General features: G+C 39.9%; 1 protein-coding gene across 1 annotated transcript; it reads right to left on the bottom strand.

Moving 5' to 3' along the window:
* Window positions 1-89: 89 nt before the first annotated feature.
* On the bottom strand, window positions 90-19,451 carry LOC134347266 (mitochondrial import receptor subunit TOM20 homolog). Its single transcript, XM_063049646.1, has 5 exons — window positions 19,187-19,451; window positions 3,520-3,569; window positions 2,355-2,436; window positions 629-771; window positions 90-291 (listed from the first exon to the last, which is right to left on the bottom strand). The coding sequence occupies exons 1-5, from the start codon at window positions 19,434-19,436 to the stop codon at window positions 238-240; spliced, it is 579 nt and encodes a 192-aa protein (XP_062905716.1). The 5' UTR covers window positions 19,437-19,451; the 3' UTR covers window positions 90-237.
* Window positions 19,452-21,729: the final 2,278 nt, after the last annotated feature.

Below are 21,729 nucleotides of genomic sequence, written 5' to 3'. Positions count from 1 at the left end.
GACCACATTTTTAATGTACACAATGCTGGTTCCAAGTGAAATGAGTGTTATAATCAAGTGAAAGTAGATGGAAACAGGAATACAATATACTGATGGACCAAGGTTTCTGTTTTATTTTGAAAGTTAATGGTACAGTTTTGACTTAGTTTGTAAACTTAATTCAACATTAAATCACTGAAGTTAGGAGTTCACAATGATGGAATAAACTTTGTTGGAGCCGAAGAAAGTGTAAATATTTTATTCAACATCATCATCTACCAAATTCTGTGCATTCATTCCTGCAAGAAAACGCTGTGAGGAGGGAAAGAGAAATTATTAAAAATATCATAAATTACACATTGTATTCTTTTTGAAAAAAGTTGTTTAAATACAATTTGCACTTTACACTACTTGACATCAATAGGACACATACTTATTGCTTTCAAAAATAACCATTTAATTCAAAATAGTCAACCTGATTCAGAATAATTTCTTTGGTAAATAGAATCAAGATTTAAATTATGTTGACTCATTTTTGAAATCATGAGATGTTTAAAGAAATAGAAAACAGTAAATCACAATCAGTAAATGCTAGATATTGAAGAAAATAATTGAATAGGTATGGAGAAAGAAAGGGATCCCATCAAACCTGTCTAACAACTGGCAATCTTTGGATAAGCATCTGGAACACTTGATGTGGTAGCGTTTGCTGGAGAACGTGCAATAGTTGCTGTGGTTGCCCACATACTGACACGGCATTACTTAAATGATCAACTCCTTTCTCATAGTCACCTGAAAAATCAGTGAAGAGTGGTGCATTGATTAAAACCATGGTCCTGCAAGATGATCAATGATGTAATCCCAGTCAAATTATTAAATAGAGAAGGGAAATAACGTGCCCTTTCTGTCAATTTCACGTTCTATGGTTTTTTAAAAATTAGGTCATTCCAATAATATGTAGGACGACTAAGCTTTTAGCACAATAATATTGATTTCCATAAAACTATTTTTAAAGAGACTAGTTTGAATTCCAAGCAACTCCACCTACAGTAACCAACCTTTTTTTTAAAAAATTAAATAGTCAACCATATCAGAGTTGCAGTACATTCTGTCTAATCCAATCTCAACAACTACAGGAACGAAATCTCCACCTGCTCCTTGATTCAAATTGAATATACCTGCACAGATGAACAGGGAAGTCTCCTTTCCACTTTGTCAAAATGATAAATAAGACAGGTAGACAAGGGGTACTGCATCTAGCAGCTATTAGCCTCTTTCACTAATAGGAAAAATGTTGAAATCTAATATTAAGTGTGTCTTTTAAAACCTTTTTCCCCCCCAAGAGCTCTACTTTGTCACTTCTTTAAAATATATTCTTCACAATAGATTTCAGCAACTTCTCTACTATTGAAGCCAGGTTAACCTGCTTCCCTGCTTTCTCTCTTCCTCTTTTCAGTACTGGAGTTACATTCACTAATTTTTATGATAAAAATCTATGAAAATTTGGAATATGACAACTAGTACATCCACCATCTTTGTGGCACCAACTTCTCCTATCTCAATCTTTAAGGGGCTCACATTACATTTTATCAATCATATCCTTTTATAGTGATTTACGGAAACTTAAAGGCCATCTCTGTTTTTCAGGAGACAACTGTCAGATTCTACTTCACCCTTTTTCAAAGTCTATGTCCTCCCCTAATGATATCATAAACCTCCTGCTACAATTAATACCATTTTAAACTTCTCCTGATGGCCACTAATAGACCAGTTCACTTATTTAATTTTTACTTTACCTTGGACGTTGACTTGTAAACAATACATTTATCAATTTGTCAACTGGCATGTTTTTAAATGTCACTTTACAATCAATTCAGATTCCATGCCTTTGTAGTTTACTTTTTTAGATTAGTTCAATATGAAACCAGGGTCTTAAAAGTGAAAGACCTGAAGTAAATACATTAGAAACCAATAAAACTGCAGATATTGAATCTGATAAATTAGAAAATGCTAGAAATACACAGATCATGCAGCGTCTGTGGCAAGAGAACTACAGTTAACATCTGATAAAGGGTCTTTGACCTGAAATGTTACCTCTAGTTCTCTTCCTCCTCCCACAGATATTGCCTGGTCTACTGTGTTTCCAGCATTTTCTGTTTTCACATAAGCAAATACAGATGATACACATTAGACATGGCACATGGATTATGAAAGGGAGTTGGACTTGATGGTTGAGGTGTCAGACAAGTGGCCTGCTTGATCTTGGATGGTTTTGATAGTGTTATTGGGGCAACACTTAGGCAATCAAACAGTATCTGAACAAAATTTGCTCTGGCTTTTGAAGTAGATGATGAACAATAACAATCCAGGTTTACCTCTTGCCAACAATTCTTCTCCCAACTGGACCTCTTCAAGAAAAAACTTCTGTACTGCTTCAACATTTTTTAAGTCAGGTAACTGAAATTACAACGTGACATTGAGAAACATACATGCCTACTGATATTCACCTTAAATGTGAAGAGTGCATTATAGTTATATAAAGTTTCATTTTATACACATAAGTAATAAATTTTAACCAATCATTAATTTAAGCTACAATGAAAATCTGTATTAATATACAAATTATTGTATGAATATGCAAATTATTCTAACATCAGAGGAAAGACTGGGGAAGATAAGCAGACGTCCCAAAAGCTGTTTTAAGTAGGAGTAGAAAAAAGTAAAGATTTTTAGGAGGGTTTATTCCAGAGCATGACATTTTAAGCAGTTGAATGCACAGTCAGCAACCATGCAGTAATTAATCAGGGGTGATTAAGAAGCCAAATTTGGAAGAAGACATTTATTTCAAAGTCATAGAATTGACAAAAGGAGAGAAGGTCCTCAAAGGAACTGTAAACAAGATTGAGAATTTTAAAAACAAAATGTTGCAAGCTCAGAAGCAATATGGATAGGATCGGATGCAAATAAAGGAAAGTGAGTTTTAATTTGAAATATGAAAAGATAAAGATAGTTTAAAACACTCATGTCCAAGGGTTTAAAAAAAAGCTCAAATGAAGATATTAAGGAAAAGGAAGTCACTGCTGTTAGTGAGAGCATGGAAGCATTTTTTTGAAGCACATCGAGGTTCACCTTTGACACCAAAGTTGAGAAATATAATTCACTTTCAAACAGTGAAATGAAGTTCAACAAGGACTGAATACAATAGTTCTGGTCTTGTTAATAGGATGAAGAAATTCCTACTCTTTCAGAACTGGCTATCAAACAACCTGTTTAGAAACACTACTTCATTATCATCATTCACGTATTGAGTGTTAAATGCAGTTCAAGTATTGTCCCTCCACACTTCAGCCAAAGCATACCCTCAATGTAATTTAAGTACCTCCTGCCCCTACCCTTTGGATATCCCAAATAAAACTACTGTAAGCAGCACTGTCTATTCTTAAGTGTGATCAGGTGATGCATCAGAACCGGATATGATACATACACAATTCTCGTGAATTTATGCATTATACTGCTTGCCAATATACAAGGATGAATTACCTTGCCAATACAATCATTTGCTTTATCCTGTTGTTTCTGTTTTCTTCTTCCTGAAGTAAGTTATTTAAAAACAAATGTAAACAATGTAATATGAAACATGACTTTAGAATTTGTAAGCACAAATAAAGTCAATGTAAAGGGACTTGCAGTGCTTTGGAAAAAGTATTCAGCCCCCACAAATATTTGCATATTTTACGGTCTCATTTTCTACATTTAAAATATATTGAAGTAGGATTTTGTTTGGGCTAATCTACAAAACATTGTGCATCATGTTAATCCAAAACCTGTCAACAATATACTAAAATTTTAAAAAAACTGGGGGCTGAAAAACTATTCATCCCCTTTGTAATTACTACATTAACTTTCCTCAGGTGCATTGCTCTATATTACCTTACCAACTCACCCAATTCGTAGATGTAGAAAATTGGAGGATCACCTGTTTTCAATGAATTAATAAGAATAATTACCCCATCTCTCTGCAAGATCCAATAGTATGGTAGATTTCCAACAGACCAAACCAAACTTAAGACAAAAGAGTATTCAAGACAAGTCAGGGAAATGATCATAAAGATGCACAAATCTGGGGAAGTGAATAAGACCATCTGAAAGGTACTGGACATACCTTGGAGCTCACTGCAGTCCATTGTGAAAGATAGAAAAACTATGAAACCACAGTCAGGCCGCCTCTCTAAACTTAGTCAGTGGAGAAGAATGGCACTTGTAAGAGAGGCTACTGTGACGCCAACAGTCACTCTATGTGACCTGCAGAAGTCAGTGGCTGCAACTAGAGATGAAGTTCATTGCTCTGCCATCACTAAGACCTTGCACAAAAAGAATCCTTACCTGTAAAGACTTTGCAAAGCATTACCAAGATACTGTAAAGATGTGGAAGGTTTTGTGATTGGATGAGACTAAAGTGGAACTTTTTGGCCTCAGCATTAAATCTAATACTGGGCATCAGCCAGATAACACCATCAATAGTGTAAAGTACAGTAGAGGTAGCATCATGCAATGGGGATGTTTTTCAGCAAGAAGGGAGTAAAAATATGGTCAGAATTGATGAGAATATGAATGCTGCTAAAATTTTGAGAGATCCTGGATTAAAAAAACCTGTTCATTTAGCCCATAAGACATAGGAGCAGAATTAGTCCACTTGGCCTATCCAGTCTGCTCTACCATTCAATCATGGCTGATCCTTTTTTCCCCTCCTCAGCCCTACATCCTGGCCTTCTCTCCATTATCTTTGATGCTATGTCCAATTTAAAAACCTATCAAGCTCTGCCTTAAATATACCCAATGACCTGGCCTCCACAGCTGCCTGTGGTAACACATTACACAAATTCACCACCCTCTGGCAAAAGAAATCTCTCTGCATCTCTGCTTTAAAGGGATACTCCTCTATCCTGAGGCTGTGCCCTCTTGTCCTAGACTCCCCCACCATGGGAAACATCCTTTCCACATCCACTCTGTCTACACCTTTCAAAATTCAAAAGGTTCTATGAGATTCCCCACTCATCTAAATTCCGGCAAGTACAGACCCAGAGCCATCAAACATTCCTCTTATGATAACCCTTTCATTCCTGGAATCATCCTTGTGAACTTCCTCTGAACCTTCTCCAATACCAGCACATCTTTTCTAAGATGAGGGGCCCAAAACTGTTCACAATACTCAAGGTAAGGCCTCACAAGTGCCTTATAGAGCCTCAGCATCACATCCCTGCTCTTGTATTCTAGACCTCTTGAAATGAATGTGAATATTGCATTTGCCTTCCTCACCACCAACTCCACCTGCAAGTTAACCTTTAGGGCAGGGGTCCCCAACCTTCTTTGCACCGCAGACCAGTTTAATATTGACACTGCTCTTGCAGAGCGGCCGACGGAGGGGGGCGGTTGTTCAAGTAGGAAGTAGGGTTGCCAACTTTCTCACTCCCAAATAAGGGACAAAAGTAGCATTCAAATACGGGACACTTGTGTTTACCCCCAAAAAAAAGACTACCATGACCATGAAGCCTTGCGCGGGCACCAGTGTGTGCATGTGTGTACGTGTCGATTTTTTTTCTACAAATCCATTTTGGCTTAATCTTCCCAATTCTGTTAAGTGAAACTACACTGAACATACATTATTTCTACTTTATATAGGCTGTGTATTTATCTTATCATATTCCTGCTTTTACTATATGTTAGTGTTATTTTAGGTTTTGTGTTATTTGGTATGATTTGGTAGGTTATTTCAAGCTCAACAGTGCGTGACAGGGAATGAGGAAAGGTGCAGTGGACTTATATTGTTTCATATCGTCAAATCATATTGTTTCCTCGTGGCCCGGTAGCACACGCTTTGCAGCCCGGTGGTTGGTGACCACTGCTTTAGGGTGTTCTGCACAAGGAGTGCCAAATCTCTTCGCATCTCAAATTTTTTGGATTTTCTCCCTGCTTAGAAAATCATTTGCACATTTATTTCTACTACCAAAGTGCATGACCATGCATTTTCCAACACTGTATTTCAGCTGCCACTCTTGCCAATTCTCCTAATCTGTCCAAGTCCTTCTGCAGCCTACCTGTTTCCTCAACACTACCTGCCCCTCCACCAATCTTTATGTCATCTGCAAACTTGGCAACAAAATAATATATTCCATTATCTAAATCATTGATATACAGCACAAATAAAAGCAATCCCAACACTGATCCCTGCAGAACACTACTCGTCACTGGCAGCCAACCAGAAAAGGATCTTTTTATTCCCACTCACTGTCTCCTACCAATCAGCCAATGTTCTAACTATGCCAGTAACTTTCCTGTAATACCATAGGTTCTAACTTGGTAAGCAGCCTCACGTGTGGCACCTTGTCAAAGGCCTTCTGAAAGTATTCCTACAGGTTTGTCAGGCAAGAGTTTCTCTTCAGGAAACCATGCTGACTTTGTCCCATCCTGTCCTGTGGCACCAAGTACTCCATAACTTAATTCTTTAACAATTAACATTTAACAATTAACTCCAACATCCTCCCAACCACTAACTCGTTTATAATTTCATGTCTGCTGTCTTCCTCCTTTCTTAAAAGAGTGGAGTGACATTTGCAATTTTCCAATTCTCTGGCACCATGCCAGAGTGCATTGACTTCTGAAAGATCTTTACTAATGCCTCCACAATCTCTCACGCTACCTCTTTCAGCTCTTTCAGAATCCTAGGGAGCAGTTCATCTGGTCCGGATGACTTATGTACACCCTATCCTCGTTATATGCAGATTCACAGTTATGTGAGGAGCACTGCCTTCCCGCCAATACGAGTCACGTGCACACCTCACAGTCTCACTGTTGGGACGAGAAGCACCGCTTCCCACCAAACAAGTCAGGTGCGCGTGCCTCACAATCTCTCTCTGTCACTCTCGCATTGGTTTTAGCAAGGTGTGGATGCGCAATCTCAAACTTCTGTTGGTTTTACCTACGGTGCAGTGATTTTGCGCTTGAAATACTTAACTATGCCTCCTAAGCGTCCGATGTCATGTCTTGGGCTGTCAGCCGAGCAGCAGAGAACTGCTTTAACACTTGAAAAAAAAGTTGGAAATTATAAACAGCGCGGCATCAGCTGAAGGTAACACAGCTCTGGGACGCTACTGCCCAGAACAGGATCTTGCCTTTAAAGTTCTGTTGCTTGACAATGCGCTAGCCTATCCTAAACATTTGGACAGCATTCATCCTAACATAACAGTGCATTTCCTGCCGCCTAACGCAACATTGCTGATTCAACCATTCGACCATGTGACCATTGTGATCCACATTCAAGGCGTACGTATTTTTTTTTACGGCAAACTATCTCTCAGATGCTGCAAGCAACAGACGACTTTGAAAATCCCGGGAGTTTACCAACGGTAAGGGAATGGTGAAAGTCGGAACACTTGGCACAAATGGCAATGGACATGGACCCAAGTTTAGAACGGAGTCAGCATTTCAGTCGTTCCCTGCCGTCAACCCTTCTTCCCTACAAGCAAATTTAAAACAAAATGCTGCCAAGCAAACAACCCTCATCATTTTATGCAAATTGGCAACACCTTCTGCCAGCAGTTCAAAGAGTTCTGAGTCTCCCTTCACCCCTTGCTGTGCTTGATATTATCCTGACAACCACAACCATCCACCTTATCTGTGTAAAGCTGCCTGACACCACAACCACCACTCATCTCCGGGAGTGAACACACCTGCCACTGTTGGTGAATACTGTACACCAGAGGATGTTAACTTTCTATGATTTATTACATTGAATATTACCTTAAATTGATTAAATATAATATAAATGTTGTCTTGTAGTACTGCTTTTGTGTTGTATTGGTATAAAAATGTGAATAAATTACAGATAAAACATATTTAGGAAGCTCTCTGGAACACATCCCTATTTTCTCTATTTAAATAATTATTCACATTAAGCGATTTCACATTAGGCGTCAACTTCGAGGAACGTATCCCTCGCATATAACGAGGAGAGAGTGTACTCTTAAGTCTCAGCTTCTCTCTTGTTATAGTAACTGCACTCACTTCTCTTTCCTCACACCCTTCAACATCTGGCACGCTGTTAGGGTCTTCCACAGTGAAAACTGGTGCAAAATACTCATTTAGTTCATCTGCTATCTCCTCGTCCCTCATTATTATTTCACTGGCCTCATTTCCTAGTGGTCCTATATCCACTCATCTCTTTTTACATACTTGAAAAATCTTTTTCTATCCACTTTGATATTGTTTGCTGGCTTGCTTTCATATTTCTTTTTCCCTAATGATTCTTTTAGTTGCTTTTTTTTTAAGATTATGAGGACACTCAACCCTTGTTTATTGTCATTTAGAAATGCATGCATTAAAAAATGATACAATGTTCATCCAGAATGATATCACAAGAAACACAGAACAAACCAAGACTAAAACTGACAAAACCACATAATTATAACATATAGTTACAACAGTGCAAAGCAATACCGTAATTTGATAAAGAGCAGACCATGGGCACAGTAAAAAAAAGTCTCAAAGTCCTGATAGCTTTCTGTAGATTTTTAAAAGCTTCGCAATCCTCTTATCTTCCAGCTAATTTTTGCTTTGTTGTATGCTCTCTCTTTTGCTTTTACATTAGCTTTGAATTTCCCTTATCAGCCATGGTTGTACTATTTTGCCATTTGAGTATTTCTTCATTTTTGGAATACACATGTCCTGCACCTTCATCATTTTTCCCAGAAACTCATGCCATTGCTGCTCTGCTGTCACCCCGCCAGCATCTCCTCCCAATTTACTTTAGCCATCTCCTTTTTCATTTACTCATTTACTCCTCTACTGCTACGTCAGACCTTCTCCATATCAAATTTCAAGTTGAATTCAGTCATATTGAGATCACCGTCTCCTATGGGTTCTTTTACCTTAAGCTCCCTAATCACCTCTGGTTCATTACATAACACCCAATCCAGTGTAGCTGATCCCCTAGTAGGCTCAACAATAAACTGCTCCAAAAAGCCATCTCATCGGCATTCAACAAACTCATTTTCTTGAGATTCATTACCAACTTTTCCCAATTGACCTGCATGTTGAAATCTCCCATGACAATCATAACATTGCCCTTTTGATACGCCTTTTCTATTTTCAGTTGTAATCTGTGGTCCATGTCCCAGCTACCGTTGGGAAGTCTGTCTGTAACTGCTATCAGGGTCCTTTTACCCTTGCAGTTTACTAACTCAACCCACAAGGATTTACCATCTGCTGATCCTATGTCACATCTTTCTACTGATTTGATGCCATTCTTTACCAGCAGAGCCACACCACCCTCTCTGCCCATCTTCCAATCCATCCGATACAACATGTAACCTTGAACATTCAGCTCCTGACGACAACCATCCTTCAGCCATGTTCCGTGATGGCCACAACATCATACCTGACAATCTGCAATAGTGCAACAAGATCATCCACTGAGTACTGTGCTTGCTACCCTTTTTGATTCTGCATCCCTAAAGCACTGATTTTCACCCTGCAGGATGCAATTTTGTCCTATCATCTGCCTGCCCTTCCTGACAGTCTGACTGCATGCTCCCTTTGCTTTTTACCATCCCTCCTATCCTGAGTCTCTTCACTCCTGTTCACAGCCCCCGCCACTTATGCCAGAACACTTCAACTGGGGAAGAAGGGCATCTTTCAGTAGGATAACGACCCAAAGCCCACTGCCAGAACAACCATGTAGTGGCTCCAAAAGAAGAAAATTGATGTCTTTGAGTGGCCCAGGCAAAGTCCTGACCTTAATCCAATCAACCATCTCTGGCAAAACTTCAAGATTGCTGTCCACAGCTGCTCTCCAACTAACCTGGCACAGCATGAGCAAATTTGCAAGAAGGAATGGACAAATCTTGCTCCATTACACTGTACCAGACTTATCCAAAAACCACTGACTGTAATAGCTGTGAGAGGTGGTTCAAAGAAGGGCCGAGGAATGAGGGATGAGTAATTTTGAACTGCTGACAATTAAGGGTTTTTTTTAATGAAGTGTTTTGCATGTTTTACAATTTTCCCTGTTTTTCAGAGAGGTTCTACTGTGAAAAAAAATGAGCATGTGATTCACAAATAAAAATTCTCAGTTAAATTGATCAAAATCCCTGGGTGTACTACACATTTACGTGAACAAAGTAATGCGGGCTGAATACATTTATGAGGAACCGTACATACTAACTCACAGGATTACAAGTTATATGAAGCTCAAAAATTGTTCACCATTATAAATAGTCACAATTACACAATGGTCATTTACAGCTTCGTTATTTTTTATGCATATCTGAGTTGACAAAAAAAGTTCAAATCTTTAACCATGTAGTAAATTTTAAATAATCTGGTTTATTTTAAAGTCATCCCAAAGCTTTGGCCAAGGAATAATTGTAACAGATAAAGCAACATTATTTACAAGTTGAATATTCAAGTATTTTTACTGTTTGGCAATAATTAAAAAAAAATACTCTGCCTTAGCAGTGAATCAGATGAGCTTTAAAACTGAGCAGATACTTAGCGAGAAGCAAAATGTTTCATTGTGGTGCATTAATTAAATATTTGTCCTTACACAGTTGTTATTATGGCAGATACCGACTGTAAAGTTTTACTTCAATTTATCAGAGCTGAAAGCGCATATATTAAACAAGTATTCAATTAGCAACCATAATTAGACCTTAAATGTCAAATAACAAATACTTCCAGTATATCTTTAGATTTTGCCACTTTCAGAACCCCGAATTTGTGATTACTAATTTATTTTGTTCTGACATGTAATTTAGTTCCAAAATATTAAGCTGCAACTTTAATCACAAAGAATGTTGCATAACTGTGTTAAAGTTGCACTAGAATATATATAAAATTAGAAGTAACTAATGTTTCCATTACAAGAAACAAAACAGATAAATTCATAAAACCTATATCCTGTCAACTGAAATTCTACTTTTAGTTTTAGTTCCCTCATGGTCAATTAAGGAATTACTTCAAAATAGCAGAAACTACAATCTGCTTAAAGAAACTGTACTATTCAAGAAAATTTCACAACAGCTGATTTATTTTAGTATACAAAATATTTCGAAATACCTATTATCAAAATGGGCTTAATAGGGTTTTACTAAGCTGCCCAATTAGTTTCCTTTTTTGTTTGCTAATGTTGCCTGCAAATTCAGTGTTGTACTGTTCCTGTCAGCTAGTATTGCATACTTATTAATAACTGCTAAGCAACTATGAGCAGTAGGTTGGGAACAAGAAAATAAACACTGGAAAAATAGGCAAGCTACCATTGTTGTCTGAATAAACAGAGTCTGAATAATGGAGGGAGGAGAAGATGGCGCAACGCAGCGCGTGCGGTCTTTCCGAGTGATATCGTATGTGTTAACTAGGGACCGTGCACTATCCTGATTTGATGGAGACAGCCGTGAGAAGCACGGAGGAACACCTGGAGGAACTTCTGAAATGCCCGCTTCGCTGCCACTGCCACTGTGCAATACAGAATCTCTGGAGGGGAAGGCCCCAAATCCTCGACTTTGCCTATTGCCGGGGCTGGGGTCGAAGCGCTCAGCAGAGATGGTGCTCGGCATTGGAGGGCCAGTCGGATGCTCGGAGTTTTCGGATGGACTCGAATTGGCTGTGGTCGGGTGCTTCCAGGGTGCTGCATCGGCAAGTTTGTGGCGCTGGAAGCTCAAGGCAGGAAGAGTTTTTTTTCTTCCTTCTACCATCTGCGTGAGATGATGAGACTTTTGAGAGAATTTGAGACTTTTTATCGTGCCCATGGTCTGTTCTTCATCAAATTACGGCATTGCTTTGCATTGTTGTAACTATATGTTATAATTATGTGGTTTTTGTCAGTTTTTCAGTTGGTTTGTCTTGTGTTTCTGTGATATCATTCTGGAGAAACACTATCATTTCTTAATGCATGCATTACTAAATGACAATAAAAGGGGACTGCGTGTCCTCATAATCTAATCTAAGTTTAGAAGGAATTGTTGTAATTAAAATTCTCTGCTCATCGTATTGGACTAGACCTCCATGGAACCAGCTTTTGACAGAGGAATTAGCCAGCTCAAGCAATCACAAATGAGTTTTTAAACCCCTTTCCATTCTCAGTTGTCTCCCATTCAACTTGCACGACTCTACCAATGCTCATTAAAATGTTTTAATCAACATATACACAGGTTCATGTACAAATCAGATTGACTCCAGGGTCCATGTTAATTTTTTTTGATCATATAAATTTATATACTTACTGATCAGATTTTTAACCAGTCATGACGAGAGGCTCCCTGCTCTGCACTGTTTAAGAGTTTACTTTCTGAAATCACAGCAGATCACTGCTTGTAAGTACCACTACACTAAATGGCACTTTGTTATCCAACAAGGAAATAACTTTTGCTATATAAATGTTATAATGTGCTTATTGTTGTTTGTTAACTTTTGGGGCATTATAGGGGACATTTATAGTTATTTAGGGGTTGCGTTGACTACAAAAGTGTGGTACCTACAAGAGGTTTCTGCCCTTATTCCATACAAATAACACAGCATGAGAATAGGAAATAGCTTTCAAAATAAAATTAAATGGAGCAGGAAAGGAATATTATAAGTGAACACAGTGAAAAAATTAATCAAGGTGTTTGAGGGACTCGTGCTCAAATTCACTGAAGAAATTGTCTTAGTTTTCACTGCACCTTTTAAACTGAAGTCTACAGTTAGCAGTCTCAAAGCTACCCAAAAAAGGCAACAGAAGTAGATTGGGTGATAAATAGGTACACAGCATATTTGTCTTCATCAGTCAGGCTGTCGAGTATAAAAGTTGGAAAGTCAAATGGCGGCCGTATAAAACTTTGGTTAGGCCACAGTAATGTTTGTCACATACAAAGAAGAATGTGAATGTAGAAGGCAGAAGAGGCTCACCAGGATGTTGTCTGGATTAGAGCATTAGCTATAAGGAGAGGATGGACAAACCTGGATTGTTTGCTTTGGAGAAGTGGAAGCTGAGGGGTGACCAATAATAAGTATCTAAAATTATGAGGGGCAGAGAAAGGGCAAATGGTCAGTCTTTTCTTCAAGCTGGAAATATCACGTATCAGAGGGCAGAACTAAAATATGAATGGGGAAATAGCTTAAAAGAAATTTATAAGGATTTTGTTTTATTCAGAGTGTGATAGGTGCCTGGATCCACTGCCAGGGAAGTGATACAAACATATATAATAGCAATGTTTGAGGCACAAGGACAGGCAATGAATGTTGAAATATAGGCTACATAGAGATATGATTAGTCCCTTAGTACAGGCATCATGGTCAGCACAGACCACCATGGGCCATCAGGCTTGCTCTTGTTTTGTACAGTTAGCGCAATGTTTTACAGTGCCAGCAATTGGGGTTCAATTCCCACCACTGTCTGTACAAGGCTCTCCCTGTGAATACATGGATTTCTTGTGGGTGCTCCAGTTTCCTCCCACATTCCAACGACAAACAGATTGGGTTACTAAGTTGTGGACATGCTATGTTGGTACTGGAAGCATGGCTACACTTGTGGGCTGCCCCCAGTACATCCTTGGACTGTTGGTGGTCGCTGATGCAAACAATACATTTTACTCTATGTTTTGATGGACACGTGACAAATAAAGTTAATATTTATAAAAGCTAATCTTTTTATATTCTGTTGGTAAGCTATTACATCATCATAGTCACGCATGTCCACTACTGTCATAGCTTAAATACTGAAAATCTCATCCACATACGTTACCTCAAAACCTGAATGCTCCAATGTATCAAGCAGTAGTAAATCAAGGCAACTGGACTTGCTGTGTTCTCTAGAATTCTAAACATTTTGCCACTCATCCAGGAGGCTTCTTCAGTTCTGATCCATGGTGAGTAGTTTTCCAGCTTATAAACTCTGAGTTGTTTAAAGGTATAGCAATCACATGAGGGTTGCTGAGAATTGTAGAGGTAATGACAGGGTCATTAGTCTTATCTTTGCATGAATGGAGGTGCCCTTTAGGTGTAGATATACAGCCGAGTCTTGAACCGAGGTGTTGGGCCATCCATTTGTGAAGTGGTTGTTTTGTCTCACCAATATACAATCTGTACAGTTCTCATTGCACTGGATAGCATATACAATATTGCACTGTTTATGTTTGGTTGTGGGATCCTAAAGAACAAGGGAGACTCCTTTGATGATAACAATGTGCACACATTGGTCAGGGAAAACAGGTGGTTTGGTTTGAAAGAGGGGTTAACGAAGCCATCTTTGTTAAACTGGAACACCCATCCTCTGCTATATGTTAACTCATGCCAACTACCATCTATTTATTCACCTGACTTCCACTTCAATTTCAAAATTCTTCCTCCCATTTCCATAACATTTCATGATTTCATGACTTCACTGTCACTGAAGCCTCTTATATTTATATAATCTAAGGACTGCGTTTTCCATCACCGCAGCCGTTATGCATCCTCGATTCCCTTCGCACTTGATGAAGTGGTCATCCATCCAGCTTTCTCAACTGTAGATTCTGGTGTGTAATGCAGGCTTCTTTTAATAATTATCTCCTCCTTTAGCTTAGTGTTTCCTGTCCAATTAGACTACAAGGAAGATCCTTGGGGAAATGTCCTATGTTAAGGCCACTATGTTATGTACAGGAGACATGTTCATGGCCTTCAGCAGCTATAGCCATCCACTTCAAGGTTCGATGTGTTGTGCGTTTAGAGATACCCTCCTGCATACCACTGTTGTAACGCATGGTTATTTGAGTTACTCTAACATCCTGTTAGATTGAACTCGTCCTCTGACCTCTTATTACAAGCTGTTTACGTCCACTGGATTTCTTTTGCCCCAACTCTCTGCAAACTTTGGAAACTGTTGTGCTTTTAAATCCCAGCAGATCAGCAGTTTCTGAGATACTCAAACCACTCTATCTGGCACCAATTCACAGTCAAAGTCACTTAGATCATATTTCTTCCCTGTTCTGATGTTTGGTCTGAACAACAACTAATCCTCTTGATTATGTCTACATGCTTTCATGCACTAAGTTACTGCCACATCTTTGGCTGATTAAATATTTGCATTAATGAGGTTTACAGATGTACCTAACAAAGTGACCATTGAGTGTACAAGGTTAAGGAAATTTGTTATGGATGCATAGAAGCAATCAGGAGCCTTCAATACAAATAGCCTCATAACATTCATTGTCAGAGAATTTTCAAAACCCACAGAATATATATTGAATTGCCTTCTGAGTTTTGAATTGTGCTCAACAGGCTCTTTTGGGGCGCATTAATAACATAGCTGACACCTGACTTTCTATTCCAAGCTGTTATGCAAGATTAAGATGTGGACAGTGGAAAAGATTCAAGGATGTTCTCCAAGCATGTTAAAAAAAAACTTCAGTTCCCACTGAATCCTGTGAATGGGTAGACTATGAATGTTCAAAATGAAAAAGGATTTGCATGGCACTAAGATTCTCTAATCTACAGAGTACTGTGCAAAAGTCTTAAGCAGGTACATATAGCTGAGATGCCATGGACTTTTGCACAGTACTGTACTTTCCAATGTGGAGAGGAGAGAGTTTGTGAACCTGGCAGAAGCAAAGCATGTTGGGAATAGCCAGGGTGGAGCACCGCAGGAGGGAGGTGAGACAGGTGGCAGAGGAGTGCCAGGGCAATGGGGTGGTATAGGTGCAGACGCACCCAGCTGTGAGACATCAGACAGTCACTTGATTCCAAATAATTGATTTATTGATCGTTCTAGAATGTCTCTGGTACCCTCTGCTCCCTCTCCCTTCCTCCTTTCCCAACAATGGTGCTCCTCTCCCATTCTCAATCATCACTCACAAATGTCATAAAATTAAGTTTTTTTTGCTGCAGCAGTAGTAGTCATAGAATTCATACATAAAATTATAATACTGTGCAAAACTCTTAGGCTCCCTAGCTATATCCATGTGCCCAACACATTTGCACAGTACTATACCTCAGGATCAGTGTGAATAATGCAAAATAATGCAGCACTTCATGAACTACACACCCTCTCATTCTGTCTAAAGTTTCCCACACCTACTCCAATCCCACATAACACACCCCACTGAAATAAAATAAAAGCTAGTCATCCTTGTTATGTTTTGTAACTCCAAAATATAAAACTAATTGAAAGGAAAACAAGGGAGCCGAGGGGTGCAAGTCTTGGTTCAGTTTTTACTTTAAGCAAGGCGCACGCATATGACATTGCAGCATGACGCATTGCATTCACGTACTTACATTTAACCGATAATATGTAAACGAAGAATGCTTAATCAAACAATATATTAGTGTTGCTCAAATATTACTTTAATATTAAATACACAACTCTTCCCCTTTCTCAGCTATTACCTCCACCTCAATGTAGAATGCATCACAACTTACATATACAATATACTATATAATACATATACAATCTCAGGCTCTGGGGCCTCCTCCATGGTGTTTGTAGGAGTTGACTCTGAGACTGCCAGAAGTGGTTCTGACAGATCTGAACACCTTTCTTCACCTTTCCTTAGCTTTATTCTCTGGATCTACATTGATCCTCGCTTCTCTCCCAGTCACAACTTTTCTCCTTATCCTGCACTACTTCTGTTTCACATTCCTTCTCTCTCACTCATTCTCTATCTCTCCTTTTCTATTTCTTGTCTTCCTTTTCCTTCTACTTTCTTGTCAATACCTCTGCATTTGCTAATTTCAAGAAATTGTCTCGTTTATTTTCTTCCATTTCCATAGCACTTAAGGCATCCTCTTTTTTTCTATTTTCTGCATCTTGATCTTGGGAAGGTGCATTTAATTCACTGGAGTATTCTCCTATTGATCCTTCTACTGCTCCCTTCACAATCTGATCTCTCTTCATGGTTTGCTTTTTGTCTCACACTTGAAATTCTTGCCTTAATGCACGCAGTGTAGATTCTGGCTCTTTATACTCACAAAAAAAAACAATGTTTGCAACTTTCCTGAAGCTCCTAAACTCTCTTCCAGCTTAAAACCAAACTGCATTTTGCAAGTAACTGCATGATTATTATCAGAAGCTTTCTCAGATACGTTGCCTACAAAAGCAGTTGTAGTTGGACCATTGCTTTTGTCACTTTCATGATTTCTGAGCAACATGTTCCTTTCTTGATCCCATTTGCTTTCCAACCAGAAGCACAGAGGTTGGCACCAACACCCATTTGCCTTCTGTTCATGATGTGCAGCACGGAGACAATTGTGACATCACCCAGTACCTATCTTAGTTTGCATTCAGCTGACTCTCTTGCAAGGGATGCAACTAATGAGCAGAGCTCCAATCAAGTTGTGGTTGGTAATCACGTCCCCACACTGCTGGCCCTCCCGTTTCTAAACGCATACAAGCACAATGTGGCTTGTCGGTTGTTAGATCTCACTGCTCCAAATGCCATTCCCACAGGAGTTAGCTTTGCTCCAGTACCAGTTCTTAGTTGGATATCTGCAAACTTCAATTCAAACTCACACTGTGGAATGACAAACAGCTCAGCCAGTGTCCAATTCCATTTTAATTAACTTGCCATTTACTTTTGGTGTAAGCCACATTTATTAATATAGGCTATTATTAGTTTTCACATTGAAATCTGAAGGCTACTCGGTCCTATGTCACTCTCATCAGATTTTATCAACAGCTCTTCTTAAAAACTGAATTTTGACTTTTTATCTTTTTCTCTTCCCAGTGCAGTCACTTTTATTCCCAACTGCAACTCAATTGCTGTCTGCTGTTTCTATTAATGCAGCAATTTCAACTGCTCTTTTGTTGTGCTTCAGTTAGGAACCGTTTTTGAATGTTTTCTTGTAAGATTCAACAAACTAAACGATCTATCAGTGCATCATTAATTTTATCTCTTGTGTGATGAAATACATCAGTCTTTCCAAGGTAGCCAGCCATTTCTACTCTTAAAAAAAAATCACCCGGTACTCACTGTTTATTAACCCGCTTTCTGTCTTTTTTTAAAAATCGATCTCCTTACTTTTGTGAAAGAAACGTGCTGCTCCGATGAGGAAAAAAAAGTACTGCGCTTTTTCAGAGTCAAGTTTACACCACCGGTATACGTCGTGAAATGTGTTAACGTTGCGGCAGCAGTACAACACATGATAAGTATAGGGAAAAGTGTATATATGTATATTAAATATTTAAAAAGTGGTGCAGAAAGCTGGTGAGGTGGTGTTTAATGTCCATTTAGAAATGGAATCGCGGATTTTTTAAAAATTCAACTGTTTCTCGCTGGGTTTCAGCAAGTAGGTTGTCGTCTCGGGTTTGTTTTAAAAATGCCCCATCGCCACTGTTACGTTTTTAAACTCCAAAACATAAAACTAACTGAAAGGAAAACAAGGGAGCTAAAAGACATGAGTCTTAGTTTAGCTCAATTTAGTACTTTAAGCAAGGTGTGCGCATATGACGTGGCGGCGTGATGACCTATGCCATTTACGCACTTTCACCGCAGCGCATGATGTAAACAACAGAATACATAATCAAAATATTTACAATATTTCTCAAATATTAAACACACAACAATCCTGGTAGGTCTCCTGAATATGCACCTCCGGGGACTTTTCTTTAGCTGTGCTGCATCACCTACAACTCCTCCAAGTTCTATGGATAATTGAACAGAAGCTTGCAGTTCATATATTTTCTTGTATTTCGGTACACTTGTATAAACTTCCAAAGCTAATCAAGCTGCATCAGTCCTTGACCTGTGAATCCTCATGCAATAACCTCTATTTCCTACCGATCCAATTATTCTACATTGAATAAATTCTGACAGTATGTTTTAGAATTAGCCAAAATTTACGATAAAAAGTAGATGCTGATGCAAAACGCGCTTATTTCAATCCTGAATCGGGTACATAATTTACTTTATAAAATAGTTGTACGCTGCTATAAATATAATGGAAAATGCTGGAAACAGCCTGTTCCCTTCCACCTGAAGCATTAACTGTTTACCAGGATTCTCCCTGACCTACTTACTGCTTCCAGCAGATATCGGATTTCCAGCATTTATCTCTGACACTACTCTCCCAGAATCTTGCTACTTCGCCGAAACCAGAACAAGTTTGAGAAATGCCGCCGGGGCTTCTCCCACACGTCCCGGCCGCCACCATTAAATGGTAATACCAAGTTGTCGCTGGTAACAGTGGGCGGAGCAACACTTACTTTCGCGCAATTTTACTCTGAAATCAGGGGCTCTTCTTCTTTTCCTGTCAAAATATATGCAGTAACCGATGAATGCAGCCCCAAAGACTCCGGCCACGATTACCCCCGTCCTCCCAACCTGCAGCATTCCGACCCGCTGTCGGTTTCGACACCACCCCCGTAGCCGGCCCGGAAGTGTAACCGGGCGGACGTCAACCTCACCCCAGCTGCCCTCTGCCCTCAGTCGGCGTGAGAGTTTGGCCGCCGCCATCTTTATGACTGGAAGAAGCGCGCGGCGCGAATCCTCCCTTGTGAATCTTCCTTCGCTTTCTATCTGACTCGCCCGTACTAAGAATTCTCTGCACACGATATAGAAATTCAGAAAACCTACAGTACAATACAAGCCCCTCGGCCCACAAAGCTGTGTCGAATATGTCCCTACCTTAGAATCACCTAGGCTTACCCATAGCCCTCTATTTGACGAAGCTCCATGTATCCTTCCAGGAGTCTCTAAAAAACCCTATCGTTTCCGCCGCCGCCGGCACCCCATTCCACATACTCACCATTCTCTGTGTAAAAAATTTACCCCGACAACCCCTATGTACCTACTTCCAGGCACCTTAAAACTATGCCCTCTTGTGCTAGCCATTTCAGCCCTGGGGAAAAGCCTCTGACTATCCACGCGCAGACATCCCACCTCTCCCGGAAGTTCCGGGAGTCTCCCGCATATTAATAGTGGCTCCCTGATGCCAGCAAATTATATACAATGTCCCGGAAATCAATCTTTTTGAGAGCGCGAGAGCAACCACGAGAGAGAGCCCGTGCAAGAGAGAGCGAGAACAAGCAAGCGAGAGAGCGCGAGCGAGACAGCAAGAGAGAAAGCAAGCGAGAGCGACCACGAGAGAGAGAGAGCACACCATGGCAGAGTGTTACAAAAAAAGAAAATATAAAATGTACATCACTCCAGACTACACTAAAGTGTACCCCTGCCTAATAGGGGTCAAAATAATGACAGTGTTGCTCGCTGCGCTGTTTGCAACAGTGACTTTTCTATTGCCCATGGTGGGTTAAGACTGTAAAAGACATGTTGAGAGTTTAACAGGTGTCATTCGTTCATTAGGCTGACTAGCTACTAAGGAGATAGTCTATTGCAGACATTCCACCTCCCCTGGAAGTTCCGGGAGTCTCCCACAAATTGATGGTGCTACCTCCCTGAAATGAGTTTTTGCAGGATGGGATGTCTGCACACAATCAATGCCTCTCATCATCTTGTACACCTCTATCAGGTCACTTCTCATCCTCCGTCACTCCAAGGGGAGAAGGCCGAGTTCACTCAACCTATTCTCATAAGGCATGCTCCCCAATCCAGGCAACATTTTTGTAAATCTCCTCTGCACCCTTTCTATGGTTTCCACATCTTTCCTGTGGTGAGGCAATCAGAACTGAGTACAGTACTCCAAGTGTGGTCTGACCAAGGTTCTATATAGCTGCAACATTACCTCTCGGCTCTTAAACTCAATCCCACAATTGATGAAGGCCAATGCATGGCATGCCTTCCTAACCACAGAGTCAACCTGCATAGCAGCTTTGAGTGTCCCATTGACTTGGATCCAAAGATCCCTCTGATCCTCCACACTGCCAAGAGTCTTGCCATTAATACTATATTCTGCCATCATATCTGACCTACCAAAATGAACAACCTCACACTTATCTGGGTTGAACTCCATCTGCCACTTCCCAGCGCAGTTTTGCATCCTATCAATGTTCCACTGTAACCTCTGACAGCCCTCCACACTATCCACAACACCCCCAACCTTTGTGTCATCAGCAAATTTACTAACCCATCCCTCCACTTCCTCATCAAGGTCATTTATAAAAATCACGAGGAATAGGGGTCCCAGAACAGATCCCTGAGGCACACCATTGGTCACTGACCTCCATGCAGAATATGACTTGTCTACAACCACTCTTTGCCTTCTGTGGGCAAGCCATTTCTGGATCCACAAAGCAATGTCCCCCTTGATCCCATGCCTCCTTACTTTCTCAATAAGCCTTGCATGGGGTACCTTGTCAAATGCCTTGCTGAAATCCATATACATCTACTGATCTTCCTTCATCAATGTGTTTAGTTGCATCCTCAAAAATTTCAGTCAGGCTCATAAGTCACGACCTGCCTTTCACAAAGCCATGCTGACTATTCCTAATCATATTATGCCTCTCCAAATGTTCATAAATCCTGCCTCTCAGGATCTTCTCCATCAACTTACCAACCACTGAAGTAAGACTCACTAGTCTGCAATTTCCTGAGCTATCCCTACTCCCTTTCTTGAATAAGGGAACAACATCTGCAACCCTCCAATCCTCCAGAACCTATCCTGTCCTCATTGATGGTGCAAAGATCATAGCCAGATGCTCAGCAACCTCCTCCCTCACTTCCCACAGTAGCCTAGGGTACATCCTGTCCGGTCCCAGTGACTTATCCAACTTGATGCTTTCCAAAACCCCCAGCACAACCTCTTTCTTAATATCTACAAGCTTTTCAGTCCACTGCAAGTCACCAAGAT

This window comes from Mobula hypostoma, chromosome 1 (assembly GCF_963921235.1).
Source record: "Mobula hypostoma chromosome 1, sMobHyp1.1, whole genome shotgun sequence".
Taxonomy (NCBI): Eukaryota; Metazoa; Chordata; class Chondrichthyes; order Myliobatiformes; family Myliobatidae; genus Mobula; species Mobula hypostoma.
The sequence above is the reverse complement of the archived record's forward strand: the minus strand, read 5'-3'. Positions and strand labels throughout refer to the sequence as shown.

What these genes read in the sequence shown, in the direction of transcription:
- LOC134347266 (XM_063049646.1), bottom strand. Translation starts at nt 19,436, where the DNA reads ATGGCGGCGGCCAAACTCTCACGCCGACTGAGGGCAGAGGGCAGCTGG. An exon ending in CAAATGATTGTATTGGCAAG is followed by an intron (nt 2,437 to 3,519) that starts GTAATTCATCCT and finishes TTGTAATTTCAG; the next exon opens with TTACCTGACTTAAAAAATGT. An exon ending in GATTGCCAGTTGTTAGACAG is followed by an intron (nt 292 to 628) that starts GTTTGATGGGAT and finishes CCCTCCTCACAG; the next exon opens with CGTTTTCTTGCAGGAATGAA.